The 15,782-nt window shown below is 44.3% G+C and overlaps 1 protein-coding gene across 1 annotated transcript in view; it reads right to left on the bottom strand.

Annotated features, from left to right (window-relative positions):
- The window catches only part of XKR4 (XK related 4), a 219,396-nt gene extending 206,865 nt beyond the window's left edge, over positions 1–12,531 (bottom strand). The window contains exon 1 of the mRNA XM_081116570.1: positions 11,727–12,531. Within this exon, the coding sequence (XP_080972696.1) occupies positions 11,727–12,526 (800 nt within the window). The 5' untranslated portion in view covers positions 12,527–12,531. The remainder of the gene's footprint in view (positions 1–11,726) is intronic.
- Between the last annotated feature and the right edge of the window lie 3,251 nt (positions 12,532–15,782).

The following is a 15,782-nucleotide window of genomic DNA, read 5'->3' as shown; positions in this document are numbered from 1 at the left end:
ATCCAACCTCCCTTTATCAGGTGCATCTCTCCCTTTCCTGGCATTCAGAGGAGAACCCATCATTGGTCTTCACTAATCCCCACTGGTGTCAGTAAAATTGAACTCATTGCAGTTTTCAGCACAGATGCCATCTGAAAGGTCAGGAAATGCTTCTCCAGGCGATTCTCTTGATTGATGGAGGAGTGGGAAGAGAGGGAAAAAGCACAAGATTTAGAAGCTGAAGTCATGAGTGTGAGAGCAGGCACTTGCTGTGTGCACTTGGGCAAGTCTCCTACCCTCTCTGAACCTCAGTCAGTTCATCTTCAAATGACAATTATAATATCTGCCTTGTCAGGCTGATGAGAAGACTGGATGGTTTCATATGAACGAATGTGTTTGGCCAATGACAGTGGCACTTACAAAGATTTAGTCTTTATTGTCAACATTAAATACTACTTATTAAACCACCAAATAAGCTCAGCATGTCGTTAGGCCTTAAGCAAGGCAGGAAGCAGGGAAGACAATGGGCTTTACCTACATTCAGGGTTTTATCTCCCAAAGAGTCTGTTTTTACCAGGTAATCTTACTCGCAAAATCCATTAAGTCAACCTGTCTCAGCAGTGAAGCTAGTCCCTGCGTTCCCTGGTAACTTCCAGCAAAGTCTTATCTTAGTATTTTGAAACAATTCATTTTAGATTTCCTTCTTCTCATGTCTCAGCAACTGAGCTCTAACATTATCTAGAGTGGCTCTGTCCAGCAGGGAAATAATGCAAGCCACACGTGCAATTTTAATTCTCTGGTAGTCACATTGAAAAAGTAAAAAAAAAAAAAAAGAGCATCAAGTAAAATCAATTTTCATAATATATTTTACATTACCCAATATATCCAAAACGTTATTGGTTCAACATATAATTAATATAAAAGTTATCAATGAGATATTTACCATCTTCATTTTTTTTCCCTACACTAAGTCCTCAAAATCCCTGGGTATCTGACACAACACGCTTCAATTGAAAAAAGACACATTTCCAATGCTCAGCAGCCCTGTGCATGTAGCTGGTAGTGACCATATTGAAAAGCCACGCGGGTCTAGGGCCTGCAGGATGACCACACCTACCGATAGAGCAGACAGATGAAAATTAACTTAGTAACTCTCCATGGAAACACTTAAGAACACTACAGGAAACAATCTCACCCGAGCACACAGATGGGGAAAGAACCCTAGCAACAAAAGTGACAGCGTAGCAACACCAGCGGCTGTACAAAAGGGAAATTAGGAAACTATTACTTTGAAAAGAAGCACTTCTGGGGAGGTCACCTTTTTCTATTTCGTTCAATGTGAAACAGAAAAACGGATGCTACATCTACACAAAGATACATTTCATAAGGCACCCTGCTCATGAGCTCTTCAATTCTGCAATACAAACAGGGATATATTTTATCATATTGTTGAATATTATATTTCGCTCATTATTATATTTCAAAGGATGAACAATAAAGTATGAAATCAGACTGAGCCATCATATTTGTCCCCACGGGGTGGCCTGCCCTGTGGGTCTTATGGGTCACTGGGAGGAGGTGACTTGCACGGAGCAGGGTGTGCTTTGAGAATCCTTCATTATTTTATAAAAATTCCCTGCTAACTCCTGGCCAGGGCCTCTCCTACAGGCCTAGACACCTAGCTCCATGCTCTTCTACTCCTCCCTGAGTTCCCCCTTCCCGATGTAGATACAGAGACTAAAGGCGAGGGTGCGGGCTGCCTGGCTGCCTGACCTCCTGCTCCACTAACCCCAACCCCCCGTGGTGGAATGGCCTTTATTCATCCTCGCGGCCACTTCTTTTTCACAAAAGTGTGAATAAAAATGCCCCAGCCAGCCCAGCTCCACCTCTCTGAGCAAAGACTGAAATCCTCATGTCCTGGTAAGAGCTGCCAGGCCTGCATTCCTCGCCTCATTCCCCATCCTCGGGGTCTGGTGACTCTGAACCCAATATTCTCCCTCGTGTCCCCCTACATTGAGAAGGTCTGGTCTTCCTCTCACCACCCACTGTCTCCTCCATCCCGAAGACGAGAATGGCACACGTCTGAGTACGTGTAAAACTGTGCGTGGTGGGCGGTCAACATGCTGAATTATTTTCCTAAAGGTCAGTTGTGAACAATAAACTATAAAGTGATAGATTTTTTTTAAAAATTTACTAAAATTTTTCACTTTCTTTACCAGTGGAAGATGTCATAGTTTTCTTTACAGTATCATCTATATGAGCAGATTCCTTCGTGTATATGTGTATCTACCCGTTAGTTTCTAAGCACTGACCGTCACTGCCACACTGGGTGAGCTAACTGGTGAGAAAGCCAGTTAAAATGTCGGCATCAACCATATTTTCCATGAAGGTCCAGCTCGATTAGCCGGCCCTAGCCATTGCAGCTGAAAGGGATTGCTCCCTCCTCTATAGCAGAGTAGATGCTGCTCTGCTTCTCAAACTTTCATGTGCGTACTAATCTCTACTAAACCCTTGGGGACCTTGTTTAAATGCAAGTTGTGATTCAACGGCTTCGGGGGGAGCCTGAGAATCCACATTTCCGAGACACCTCTAAGAGATGCTGCAGATCCTACTCTGAGTTGCAAAGCAATAGCTCCACCCTTAGCATGTCATCAGACAGGTTTGGGGAGTATGACCGTGACTTACCTCCCTTCCTAGACAGTGACAGCATATCCTTTTTAAGCTGATGTGCTGTGGAATTCATGATGAAATGTTATCATTGGTCACTTAGGTTTTTTCATGCTATACTCAGCAGCAGAGGAGAGAGCCCCAGTAGCAATTAGGTCGATGAGCTGCTAACGAATTTGCACATAGTGGCTGAGTAAGCCCCTGCCTTTAATCCCAGCTCTTTGCCATTCCCACAGTGAAACGAGAACTTGGCCTCCAGTCTTAGTTCTTACGCTCAGTATCTGACCAGGCAGAAATTATAGAATGAGAACATAAATGAAACAAATTTCCTTTTAGTTTTACATTTTGAAGCATGAATTGGCTTTTGTGAAGCCCTTGAATTCAGACTCTTACCTACACTTAGTAGTAGCAAGTTGTTTCCAGCTCCCACTGGGATTCCCGTTTGTGATGACATCCCTTGCTTGGCCTTGACCCTCTGGCCGCTGACTTCTTGCCTACTTCTGATCGGCGTGGTAACTCAGGACTCTCAGGTCAAACACCTTCAGACTGCAGACCCCACTGGTGCCCTAATATCAAATTGATCCCATAAACTTAACCATTGTTACTCCAACTTAAGATCCTCCCCTTACTCATTTGATTCAAAACTTATTTTAAAGTGGGTAGATATTGTATCTTTAAATAATTGTAACTACTGATTACTTTTCAGAAGTACAAACACAGCTAATATTTATGCTTTCATTAGGATAGTGTTAATGTTACCCGTTCCTTTCTGGAACTCAATTTGTCAAACCCGACCATCACTAAATCAGAAAAATTCCCAAAGGACATCTGTGACTGCTACTCTTAGTAGTAGTATATCTCTGGAAATATGAAATCCTATGGTACATACTTCCTAATTTATGTTATAATAACAGGCCCAAGTATTGTAAATCACTTTGGAGAGTCTTCTGGGACTAACCTACACTTAAAAAAAAGATTGTTATTAATTTTACTTTTGTAAAACAGGAAATTGAGGAGTTAGAAGTCTATCAAAACAGAAGAAGCCCTTACAGAATCTTCCCCCTGCCTTCCTGAAGGATCACTTTTTCATTGTTATGTTATTTTGATACAGTGATTATGGCGTGTGAACTAATGATGGAAGTTGGGGGGGACCATTTTGCTACAATGACTACCTTTGCTTTGGTTATTGATTCTCTGCTGCTGCAAAGAGACCTGAAAAGTAAAGAATTCATCCCAAAACTAATATCATTATTCATGACTATTATCTGAGCTACAGAAAGAAGAACTCAGACTGCTTTTTACATGGATGAAATCTCCAGATTGGTGGTTCAGAGAGTGACTTTGTCTTTCTTACATATAATGTACTTGATGGGAAGTGAAATCAAAGTCATTTCCAGTGCTTTAGACTCCTACCCCCTTTAGATCTTAATTTTTCTATATATTCGTGATTTTCGATTGATTAATCCTCACACACCTCGCACACTGCCCACTGCTCTGTTTATATCAAGGATTCCCTTGACAGGAAAATAGGGCATATGCATAAATTAAACAAAAAAAGTAAAACTGATTCAAACAGCCTACTTATGAATCATGAAGATGAGAAAATAGTTGACACGTTTCAGATAATTTTAAAACGAATACTTTTTCTTTTTTTAAAATTTAAAAACCTGCAGTTGTCATGAGGTTGAAAATTGTTCAGTTTCACAGCAGATCTCTGATACCCAAGGGATACAGTCAGTGCCCACCAGGAAAGGTTAATGCTTCCCTCTCTTTTTCCAGCTGAGTGTAACATATTCCTATTCTTCAACAAGTACAGCCCAGGACACAGGATCGTTGTGTGGAGTTTAAATTTGATTTCTAGCACATTAGAGCAGTGACAGTATAGCCTAGGACAAGCTTTTAATTTCAAAGCAAATCTGGCTCTGACAACAGCTTTCTCATTGACATAACAGATAGTTCTTTTTAAGCCTGTGAAGCATCGTTGCCATTTGCTAACCATAGCACTCTAGCTGTGCATCCCTTGCTACATGAACTATAGATGGTAGTTTTGGCCTTCAAATCTATATGGTATATATCTTTGAATTAGTGATATGTTAACATTGTTACTATCAGCCTCAAATATTTAGATATGTTTTCATGAAAATGGCTTCATTAGATTATAACTAAAATTCAAAAATGACACAAATAAGTTACATTATACAAATATGCTTAAGATTGTCTTTTCATTCATCAATAGTATCAGTTCCTGGGGATTAGATACTAATATTACTAAATCTGGAAAATCCTTTGTAGATTCCCCTTTGACTTACATAGAGAAATGCTATAACAGTGGCCTTAGAAGAATAAATTCAGAATTTCTGGTGCATATTCTCTGGGGGCCGGGGAAACAAAAATAATTTATAGTAAGATCTGGATCAAGACCTGCAAAAACACTTGGATATTATTTTTTTGACCAATCACATCATACAGATAAAAAAATGACACTAAGAAGAAGGAAATCAAAAGATCTAAACTGTGTGGGGCCTCTAAAAGCTATGCTACATCTACCATGTTGCTACAGGTAAGTCAGAGCAGTTAGGTGGCCTGTCTGGGGTCTGAACTATGGAGCTGCCAAATCATCTCTCTGACTCCTCATCAGTCTAATTCCCCATAGGACAGCTGCCTCTCTAAACAAGATCCATCACTGGTATTCGAACTATGACGCTTTCCCTCATCATAGGGTTAGGAAAGATCTAATGGTGGCATACAGACCACCTCCCACCTCTAGGGAGTTTCTGGACTGATTTATCTCCATTTTAACCCTTCCTTAATTTCCCTTGTAATCAGTAATCTGTACCAGTTCTATCCATATACTAGGCGTGAAATTAATGTTTTATGGTGATAAGAATTATGGTGATGGTGGTGGTGGGAGTAATAGTGGGAGCTACAAACTTTCTTTGAGTAGATAAACTTTCTTTGAGTTGATAAACAAAATACCAAATATCACTCTGTACATAAGTCTATTCTCAAACAATCAAGTGCAGGTAAGAATTAAGGGGAAAACATCTATCCCAAATCTTCCCCAGTCTGGCTTTTCTATCGGCAAGAACAGAAGTGCCAAATTAGGATTCTAAATGCAACTTTCTCAGAGGATAACTGGTCTTTGGTGAAATTTAGCTCCACTTCCCTCATGATAGGGATCTAAAAAGGAGCTGGGTGATTCGCTCTACCATTAGAAATTCAAGACGCACCCAAGCAGCGAGTTCAGCTACACTCTCATAAAGAAGAAAGAATAATGCCTGGGCCTCATTCACAGATCAGTGAAGAGTCACTGGGCAAATATTCCTGTACATGTAAGCTCCACACCCACGAGGATAACTTGTTGAGGACTTGCTGCGGGCCTCCCTCCTGACCAGCCACGTCAACAGTTACAAAGACACCATTACATAGCTGGAAGTCCGAATGATGCAATGCCATTCAAAATCATATTTCCTGTTGAGAATTATTAAATGTGGTTTTCCCTGAAATCCATCTATCTATTACAACTATTTTATGAGATTATACCTGGTAAGCATTTTCTCATGACTAGCATCACACTGCACCTTATATTTGATAATTCCTGGTCTTGCTTCCAATAGGCCTAGTTAGTGTGGCAGTCAGATTAGCCAGCAAACCCATCTAACGGGAATCATCCTATTTCTCTTTTTCTCTTGTGCCTAGTACAATTTAAATTCATAGGTAGACTAAGTCATTCAAACTGTAAAACATCAAATCTACTTAATAGCAAGTTGTGTACTTGGATATTGACATTAAGGAATTTTTGTAAGTGGCGGAGGAAAGACTTTCAAAGCTACTGACCAAGGATTTGTAGACACTGTTGGAAGATGATAGCATACATTTGTACAGATATTACTTTCAGCTGCTCTGTGTAGTTAGTCTGCAATTCTGTTGTGGAGCAAACAGTGTATGGCTCAAGTAAATGGAAAAAGTTACAACCTTTGCACTGTTATTGCAAAGGTATTGAAATATACCACATAGATTTATGCATAAATTATTCCAAATCGCACAGAAACCCAAGTCAGTTCCCAGAGGACTGTCTGATTGCAAGTGGATTCATATGTTAGCTAAGTTAGAGGGGAATTAATGGCATATCCTCTGAAACTCCACTTTTTGCCATTCCTTTGGATGAAACCTCTTAATACTTTATAACAATCCCTGCCCCTTATAATCCTTCAATGGTTCCTCAATGCCTTCATAATAAAATCTAAAATCCTTTCATTGTCCAGCCCAACTAATGCTCCCTTCTCATCTCTAGCTCCTATCTCTCACTCACTGTCTATTCCAAACACACACTTGACCTGCTTGCCCCTCCGACTTCACAATAGTCATACCCAATGCCCCCCTTTATTCAGATAGCAGATATCCTCATCATTCAAACCATTGCTCAAACATTCGCTGCTCTAGAGAGTCTTACCTGAACCACTTAGGTGGTTTGAGTTTCCTATGTCTATTACAGTGCTCACTTATTTTCTTGTATTAAAATTGTTCGTTCACTTTTCTGTCTTCCTCATCAGACAGTAGATTCCTTGAAAGAAGATCTGTATTTTATTCATCTTAGGATAATTAGTAACTAGCACAGTACCATGCATAGACTTGGTTCTCAGTATATGATGACTGAATAAATGAATTAATATGCAGTAGAGGGAACACAAGATACAGAAAATGACCATTCAATAAACTCAGAAAAGGGCACCAATCCTGTCTGACCTATATCAGAATTCAGAACTAACTCAGAATCAATAAAGCTCTTTTTCAGTAGCCAAAGGGGTAACCCACATGTTCTCTATTTTCCTACCCATTCCTTATCTCTAGAACCTCTTTATCATTTGCAAAGCACTTTCCAATTCTTCACACACATTACACCACTTAATCATTAATGCTACTACAAGATGGTGTTACTCAACTGGGATTTAATACAACCCCAGCATGTCCAAATGGTATAGTAAGAGCACTGGACTTAGAGTCAGGCAATCTGAGCTCAAGTCCATGTTCTGCCATTTAACTACTGATGTGTTATTAGAAAGATCTAACCTGTCCAATCTGCAACTCCCGCTCCCACTTTGCCATCCTTGGTCAAAGTAAATTGTCATTTTTATACATTATTGTCCTATAACCCAGGCTGGCATTTGGAGGTAGCTAACTAAGCCAGAAAGAACACACACGTTAGGGTAAACACCTAGTTTTGACTCCTAGCCACATCGCATAATACTTGAGTGATCTTGTGCCAGTTGCTTAATCTCTCTGAGTCAGTTTCTCATTTACAGAAAGACTGGATTTCCTCTTGGGTTGCTGGAAAACTTAGATAAAATAAGGAATATAAAAACATTTGTAGGTTTTTAAGTGCCATGTAAAATTATTATTATAATTCTTTTTTGGCCAAGTTTAAGAATGGTGTAGAACAATGTTTCTCAAAGTGCTTTGCACACCACAGCACATACAATTTATTGACAACTGCACATTAGCTTATTAAAGGCTCTGAGAAGTCGTGATGTAGAGAGATCTGTTTAACCTGTAATTTTCCCAATATATTTGAATATGGAACACATGCTAATACCTTGTAAAATATTAAGCATGAGAAGAGCAGAAAAGCTGGTTTTTTCGCCGCATGACTCTTGCGATAGATATTCAGAAACAAAAGCCAAACTAGTGAAAATAGTAAATATTCCCCCACTTAACCATCCATTAATTCATTGTCTGCAATTTGCCTATTTGCAAAAATAAATAACTAAAGTACATACACACACAGGAGAAATTCAGGTAGAATTTTAAGAATAAGTCATAAATTCTGAAAGAAGAAGACATCTAGAAATAACTGATCATGGGTATGAAGACTAAAGGCTGTTCTGATGGAGCACTGTGATTCCCACTGGGCTGAATTACACTCTTAGTAACTTCTAGAAATATGTGAAATGAACAAGAAAGAAATATACTTTCTCATTCATTCACAGGCACAGTTCCTTTAAAGGCATAATTGCTCTTTTCATGTGGTAGCAGAAGCTCACTTCATTATTTCCAATGGCTCGTTCCCAGCATCAACTCCTGTGACTTTAAAAGCTGCCATTAATTTCCCATTAGTAAATTTTAATTAAAATGAATATGTATCATTGTTTTCAAGAGTAGCATTTGTAATAAATGTATAAATACATTTATGTGTGAATCTGTCCAAAATGGTTAAAATAGATATTTATGAACAAGCAAACACTTTGATGTTATTTCAAAAGACGTTACTTACAGCAGGCTTTTAGAATCTGGCCCTTACCTAAAGTAACTAGAATTTCATGGATATACAATGATCAGTTACCAACTTGACTAAAATCTATTCTATTGATCTTAGAAAGCAGCATGTTAAAACATGAATAATGATCTCTGAGCTTTGAACTACTCAGTATCCTTGTGTTTCTGCAACATTTGCATACAATGCATCGAAAAGAAGAGTTAAAAGAGGCAGAGGGATGCTTCTAATTTAAGAAATCATAGTGGCCTAGTAGAATAATCTGAGATTAATTGCATTTCACCAGTTTATTATCAAAGATGCATCTACCCCCAAAATTTCCATTCAAATAGTCTACATCAGAGAAGATGCAACACTTTAGAATACATCTGAGTGTTATATTCCATGAACTTTCTGATCCCATTTCAATTTCCCTACATGAGGCTAAAGTTTTGTTTGAAGAAAATGAGGCTGAGTCTCAGATCATGCTTCCACCAAGTTACCCCACCATCCCCCAAATATCTTAACCAGAATCCAAGACCAATTAGATTAGATAATTCAGATTTACATATTAAACACATTGTTCTGAAATGCAGACAAATAGCTAAAAATATTTCCAACAATACTTCCTCCCAGGTGACCATGCATTAGCAGAAGAAATTTTAAAGTCTCTAAGGAAAACGTTGTAGAAATGCTTAACAAAAAGGAGTCATGTGTGACCACGTTCCTCTAAGGGCTGGGTCAGTTAATGCACCTGTCTGACCGCCTGTGGTTTTCCTTCTGCCTTCAGCCTCACCCTTCCATTCCTCCTCCCCCTTGATAGCTTTTCTGCATGGCCAGTTGACCCAGTGTCTGTGGTCTCACTGAGATGTGCTTAGGCCCTCTCCTTTTCTTACATATTTCCCACTTCCCACATTTTATGTCTTGAGATAATACACACCATTTTTAATTGAGAAAAGGTTTTATTTAGAAGGTCTAGTAAATATAACTGCATTAAAACAACTTCCTCAGTTCACAGAATTTGATAGCAGGTTTCTCAAAAAGTATCAGTCAGTAGGAGACACGGACAGTTCTTCAGTTAATAGATTGAGAAGGGTTTGCATTATATACATAAATCTAGGATTTTAAAGGTGATTGAAAGTGATTTCCAAATCCTGCATAAAGTTTGCAAAAGTTACCAAATGCAATGTTAAGCTTCATTTACCACATTATCAGATTAAAACTGCTAATCATAAGCATCCTAGCCACTAAGCAATTTCGGTAATTAAATCAAGCATCAAACTTGAAGAGCAGTAAGCGGTAAGTGCACAATAGTCAACCATGGGAAATACAGCTATCACATTTAACTGACATTTTAAAAGTCTTCTGAGACCAAGATAAAGAGGTCTCTAACATCAATTTGTCTGACTGTATATTATATACCACTTTTCCAGAAAGTATCTGCTTAAAAATGAAAGTTTCACAATCTGAAAGATCACAGTCTATGGCACTGCTTTACAAAGCAATGACCCCAGGAAAGGTTGCAGAATAATCACTGAACTTGCTCTTTTCAGTGAAAACACTATTGTTCATCATAAACAAAAAAAAGTTTTTGGTTCTGTTCTGCAAACTCTCAGAGTTGTTTCTACCTCAGCATAGTTAATGATTATTAACTTATCACAAAGTTAATCTTATCACTTAGCACAAAAAATAACTACACATGAACTTGAAAAGGACACTGGCATAGCAGAATTAGCTCATACCGAACACTTGCTAGGAATTTTCCTCATTTTACTTACACTATACATCTGCGAAGTCATTTTAAACCAAAAATGTTCTGGGATGTTAGCATCTAAATCCTTTGATACAAAGAATTTTTATAGGTCTAAAACACTGCTTCAGAACTTTTAAAAACATTTAAAAGCCCTAGGAACACACTCCTGAGCATACTGTTCCATTATATTCCTAAATCCAGACAGTGACTGCTCAAATGATGGCTCCCTCTGCCCAACAAGCTTAGCCCTGTGTTCCAGTTTGAAAGTGGAAGTGATCTCCGTGTAAAGAGCCTTGGCAGAGAAGATGACAAGTCGCAAAGCAGTCAATGGAGATGCCAGGTCCGATTAAAGTTTACAAGACGCGCCACCCCTTTTCCAAGGGTTCTTAGTTATATGAGGTATTAGATACGGGTTACATTGCGAGATAATCAGAAAGTGCATCAAAAAAGTAAGCCTGGGTCCCATAAAGTGTACTTACTCAATTTTAGAGATATTAGATATGTTCAAAAAAAAAAAAAAAAGCAAGCCGTGGCCCTACTACGCTCTTTCCTTGGAGCACAGTACTACTCTAGCAGTGATAATTAAAATGTGGGTACTTTTCAGCAGCAACAACTCCCACCTAACTAGAATTAGCAATTTTTCTCAGGGAACAAAAGAAGCCATCCAAATTGCAACATACACCTCAAATTCAACATAATAAAAAAGGCTTTTTAGACGATGTGGCAGGAATCCTCTCCTACTCAGTGAAAGGAAACAGTATCACTAAAAATGGGAGGGGGAAGGGTTGTAGCCTATGAAGAGAGAGTAGTGAAGCAGAGTGGGAAGACAGGGATGGGGTGACCAAACCACTTGGCCGCCTTCCCCTTGTTTCTCACTGCCCTCCCACCCGAGGTTGTGGTCACAAATTTTAAAAATGCAGAACCCAGTTGAAAAAAAAAAACAAAACAAAAAAAACTGAAAGAGTATGGCTAGGGTTACCACCACAGCAACCCTCAACGTTTCTCGTGCAAAAGCAAAGCAGTGGGGATGTAGGAGCGGCAGCAAATCTCCCTCTTCCCCCGCCCCTGATACGGTACCTCCAGATTTGCCCGAGCTGCAAGATGTGGATGAGTGACTGCAGGAGCCAGATGCAGAAGGCGCAGGAGGCGGACCTGGGCTTGCCGCCCGCCGCGGGGCCGCCGTTGGGGGCGGCGAGGTTGCTCTTGCTGGCGCTGGAGGCTTGCCTCTGCGGCGTGGAGGGGCGCGCCTCGCCCTCCGCGGCCGACCCGCTGCGCACCAGGGTCTTGCCATCGGCGGCGGGCGGCGCGCAGCTGGCGGCGGCGGCGGCCGCGGCGCTGTCCTCGGTGCTGAAGTCGTGCACGAACCAGCGGAAGCTGAACACCTGCACCGAGAGCGAGCCGAGCACCACGAAGAAGAGCGTGAGTCCGAACCACCAGCGCTGGCCGCGCAAGTAGTAGTCCACGGCGAGCCACACGTCCGTGCCCACGTCCGCGAAGTACACGGCCACGGCGGCCAGGATCCAGAGGCAGTCCCACAGCGAGTAGCGCCGCTGCTCCCCGCCCAGGCGCAGGCACAGCGCCGCCGAGCCCGCCCCGCTTCCGCCGGGGCCGCCGACGCCGCCGCCCGGGCCGCCCGAGCCCCCCGAGCCGCCGCCCGAGCCGCCGCCGCCGGCGCAGCAGCAGCAGCAGCGCGAACAGCCGCCGCCGTCCGGGCAGCAGCCGCCCCCGGCCGCCTCCTCGTCCTCGGCTCCCGAGCCCGACGGCAAGCCCGAAGCCAATCCCGGAACCGAACCCGAGTGGTCCGAGTTCTGCAGCGGGGTGAACGCCACGTCGCTGCTCTTCTTCATTTTCAGCCTCCCGTCTGACTTAGCGGCCATGATGCCTCCGAACCGGAGGAGAACCCTCCTTTATCTGACACCTTTCCCCGCTGTCTCCTCCTCCCGCCACCTCCTCGCCTCGCCCCGGCTTCCCTCCCAGGCGGCGCGCTCCCCGCCTCCTGCTCCTGCGCCGCCCGCCGCCCGCCGCCCGCCGTGCCGGGCGCGGGGCGCGGGGCGCTGGGCCGGGCTAGCGGCGCGCCCGGGGCCGGCTGGAGCGCCGCCTGGCTGCCTGCGCGGAGCCAAGCCGCTGTCGGCGCCCCACGCGCGCCCCTGCCCGCCGCCCGCGCTCTGCGCCGTCCCGGCCCCGCGGCTGCCGCCCGAGTCGCCGCCGCCGCCAGCAGCGGGAGCAGCAGCGGCCGCCCCGGCGCTCCCCGGACCTGCACATTCCTCGCCTCCCCTCGCGCGCGCTCCCTCCTCCCTCTGCCTCTCCTCCACCAGCTGACTCCGAGGGAGAGGATGACCTCATCCCTTCTCTTCCAGCCGCCGCGGCCCCCACCCCGCTCGGGAGGGGCGAGGGAAGAGGAGGGCCCCGGAGGAGGGGCCGGGCTGAGACGCGCGCCCGGGTGAGGGTGCGGGCGTTGGCGGTCCCCGGGGCGGGGAGGAGCGGCCGCGGGGTTGCGGGGGAGACGGGCAGTCGCGCGCCCTAGGTCGCAGGGTGTCGGGGAGCGCTGGGAGCGGCTGACGGACCGAGGCGGGAGGGCGCGAGAGGAGGGGTCCCGGCGTCCCGCGCTCGCGGAGGTCGAAGAGTGGGCACCGGCGGGCGTGGCGGCGGCGCGGGCTAGGGAGGCGCGGGCCTCTGTGTTCCGTTCTATTCTGCGGGCCCCTGAGAAGGGCTGGGTGTGCCGCGGTGGCCGCGACGGCTGGGATACTGGGTGTAACCGGGACGCCGGGGCCCGACTGCTGGCAGTCGCAGTGGGCGTGCCCAGCCTGGAGAGCTGGGGTGCACGGTGTGCGGAGCCGGGGCCGTGCGGGCGCAGCCCGTGGGTCTGGGCCGCGGAGGGTGGGCGGGTCTGCAGGGAGCCCGCCCCCGGGGTAGGAGCGGGCAGCGGGAAGCCGGGCGTCACCGGTGGGCCGGGCGCCCCGCTGGGTGAGAGGCGAGGAGGCGGCCCGGCCCGCGCTGCCCCGCCCGCGCTCCTCCCGCGCTCTCCGCCGCCCAGAACCGTACAAACCGGAAGGAGCGGCGGGCGGGCTGGCCCCGCGGCGGCCCCGCGCCCCACCTCCCGCAGGTGGGAAGCAGCGCAGTACCAGGAGCTGCCGCTCGGGGCGCTGCTAGGCCTCGGGGCGGGGCCAGGAGCTGCGGGAGCGCCGTACCTGCCTGCGCCCGAGGGAGCGGCGGAGCCCCAGGGAAGCGGGTGCCAGCTCCCTGCTGCAAAACAAAAATTGCCTTCTCTCACTGCTATCGGAGTTGCAGACTGGATGCGTGGTCCCACAACTCCCAAAATGACTCCAATAAATTAAATCTGCGATCACAGTGGTTCACCAAATTAGATATTAAGAGAATATAAAATATTTTGCTAATTGAAAAGAGTCTTAAAAACTTGATACATATAAGATCCTCATCTCTTTTTTTTTAATAAGGAAATTTAGTTTTTGATTTGTCTCACCTAACTGTTGCTATGTGAGAGTAAGGGAGTGTGATTCTTAAATTATACTGTGACTCATGTTTTAAGACCAGAGGGAAGTGAGGCAACACGTGTTACACTGTGGTCTTCTAAATCTGGAGACAAACATAACACCCTCCCCTTCCCTGTTGTAGACACCGGGCTCAGTTCGAACTAGTGTATGTGCCATTCTTAATTAGTAGCATTCTCAAGTAGGAGTGCACAGATTTCTCTGCATGTAGAAATAGCCACCCCAGACATTTTGTGCTACAGCTCAGCCACTGTTCTAGCACCAGCTGGACAAAGTGGAATTCCCTGCACCCCTGGATCATTTCTTTATTCTTAAGACTGGTGCCCTGGGCACTGCCTCGCTTGGTCTTTGCCTGACAGTGTGACAGGAGGGTGTTGGGCCCCAGAGCTTATAAACATTTCATGGCATGGACAAATCCAACATTTCTGGAAAAAGGCATGGCCAAGTGGTGAATGAGGGGTCCATGTAGTACCACTCAGCCAGGCAGAGTCTATTTTTAAATCTAGCTTTAGAATTGGACCCTCTTGAAGTAAGAAACTTACCTTGAATTATGAACCTTATCCTGTTAGATTCTAACAAAGAAATAACTAGTAATGGTTTCCTTATTAACATTTATTCAAAACTGATTGGACTCTTTAAAGTATTTGAACCATTTGTTTTTGGGGGAAGAACACCCTGGTTCTCTTCCCCCGAGGTCCAAATCTAAGATTCCATCTCCAAGGCACTACAGCTGAACTTATTTTGTGCCAAACCTATGGGGAGAGAAGTGATCTCTTAGGCAACTGGGTCCTAAGGGATAGAGTATATTCTAGGTCAAATGCTGTGCCTTAAGTTGCAACCTGCTGTTAAAGGTCCTGCACAGTATCTGAGGTTCTGAAGGCCTGAGCTGATTGAAGTTTCCTTAGAGCAGGGATGTTTCTTATTTAATCATATTTTCTGCACCTAGCATAGTGCCTACACAGACTATTTGCTCAATAAATTTTAGTTGAATGAACTCATGAATGTATAGAAACAACACTGCACAGCAGTAAGAATGCTACATTCTGTACTAATGTTCCCATGGAAACATAGGAATTATGAAACTTAACCTGTTAGATTCTAACAAAGAAATAACTAGAAATAACTAGTAATGGTTTCCTTATTAACATTTATTCAAAACTGATTGGACTCTTTAAAGTATTTGAACCATCCCTGGAAGTTAGTGGAAAGAGTAGACAAGCGGGAAGTCAGAGGAGGAGCATTCACAGCCAAGCTCTGCTACCTACTGGCCCCACTACCATCTGGGCAAACTGCCTAATACACGGGATTAATATGAGGATTAAAAGAGATAACGCATATTATTGGGCTTTGTATACAGTATTCTTCTCAAGAGTCTCTAATCCCATTAGTCTATTATTCACGTCTCAGGATGCAGATTTTAATATCACCTGTTCTATCACAATCACTACACCTGATATAATAGGTAAGAGCTCAGAGTTCAGACTCAGCCAGAGGTGTCCTTGGACATGTTATTTAACCTTCCCGGCCTTCACATTTATCATTTGTAAAATAGAGATAATAACAATCTTTAACAACTGATGTGGTTGCCAGGAATAAATAAAATGAGACATGTAAACTGTTTAAC

This window comes from Miniopterus schreibersii (genome assembly GCF_964146895.1).
Source record: "Miniopterus schreibersii genome assembly, chromosome: 17".
NCBI classification, from domain to species: Eukaryota; Metazoa; Chordata; class Mammalia; order Chiroptera; family Miniopteridae; genus Miniopterus; species Miniopterus schreibersii.
This window is presented reverse-complemented; position numbering and strand designations above follow the sequence as displayed.